General features: G+C 71.2%; 1 protein-coding gene across 1 annotated transcript in view; it reads left to right on the plus strand.

The window, feature by feature from the left end:
• MAN1B1 (mannosidase alpha class 1B member 1) overlaps positions 1-351 on the plus strand; it is an 8019-nt gene that overhangs the window by 6623 nt on the left and 1045 nt on the right. Inside the window, 1 exon segment of the mRNA XM_015572343.1 lies at positions 18-348. Within this exon segment, the coding sequence (XP_015427829.1) occupies positions 18-348 (331 nt within the window).

The raw sequence follows: 351 nt of genomic DNA on the forward strand, positions 1-351 counted from the left end.
GCTCCTGGGACGGGGAGGATGAGGGCTCCTGGGACCGGGAGGCGGGCTTCGCGGTGGTGAGGAGGCCCTTCACTTGCAGGACCACCTGGTGTGCTTCCTGCCAGGGACGCTGGCCCTGGGCGCCCACTACGGGCTGCCCGCTGACCACATGGACCTGGCCCGGGCGCTCATGGAAACCTGCTACCAGATGAACAGGCAGATGGCAACGGGGCTGAGCCCCGAGATCGCGCACTTCAACCTGCACGCGCAGAAGGACCAGAAGGACGTGCAGGTCAAGGTGAGCGGGGCCGGGCCGGGCGGGCGGGCGGCCCAGGGCCCTGTGTGCGCCTCCCCCCGCCTGTGCCCCCAGCC

This window comes from Myotis davidii, unplaced genomic scaffold (assembly GCF_000327345.1).
Source record: "Myotis davidii unplaced genomic scaffold, ASM32734v1 scaffold609, whole genome shotgun sequence".
NCBI classification, from domain to species: domain Eukaryota; kingdom Metazoa; phylum Chordata; class Mammalia; order Chiroptera; family Vespertilionidae; genus Myotis; species Myotis davidii.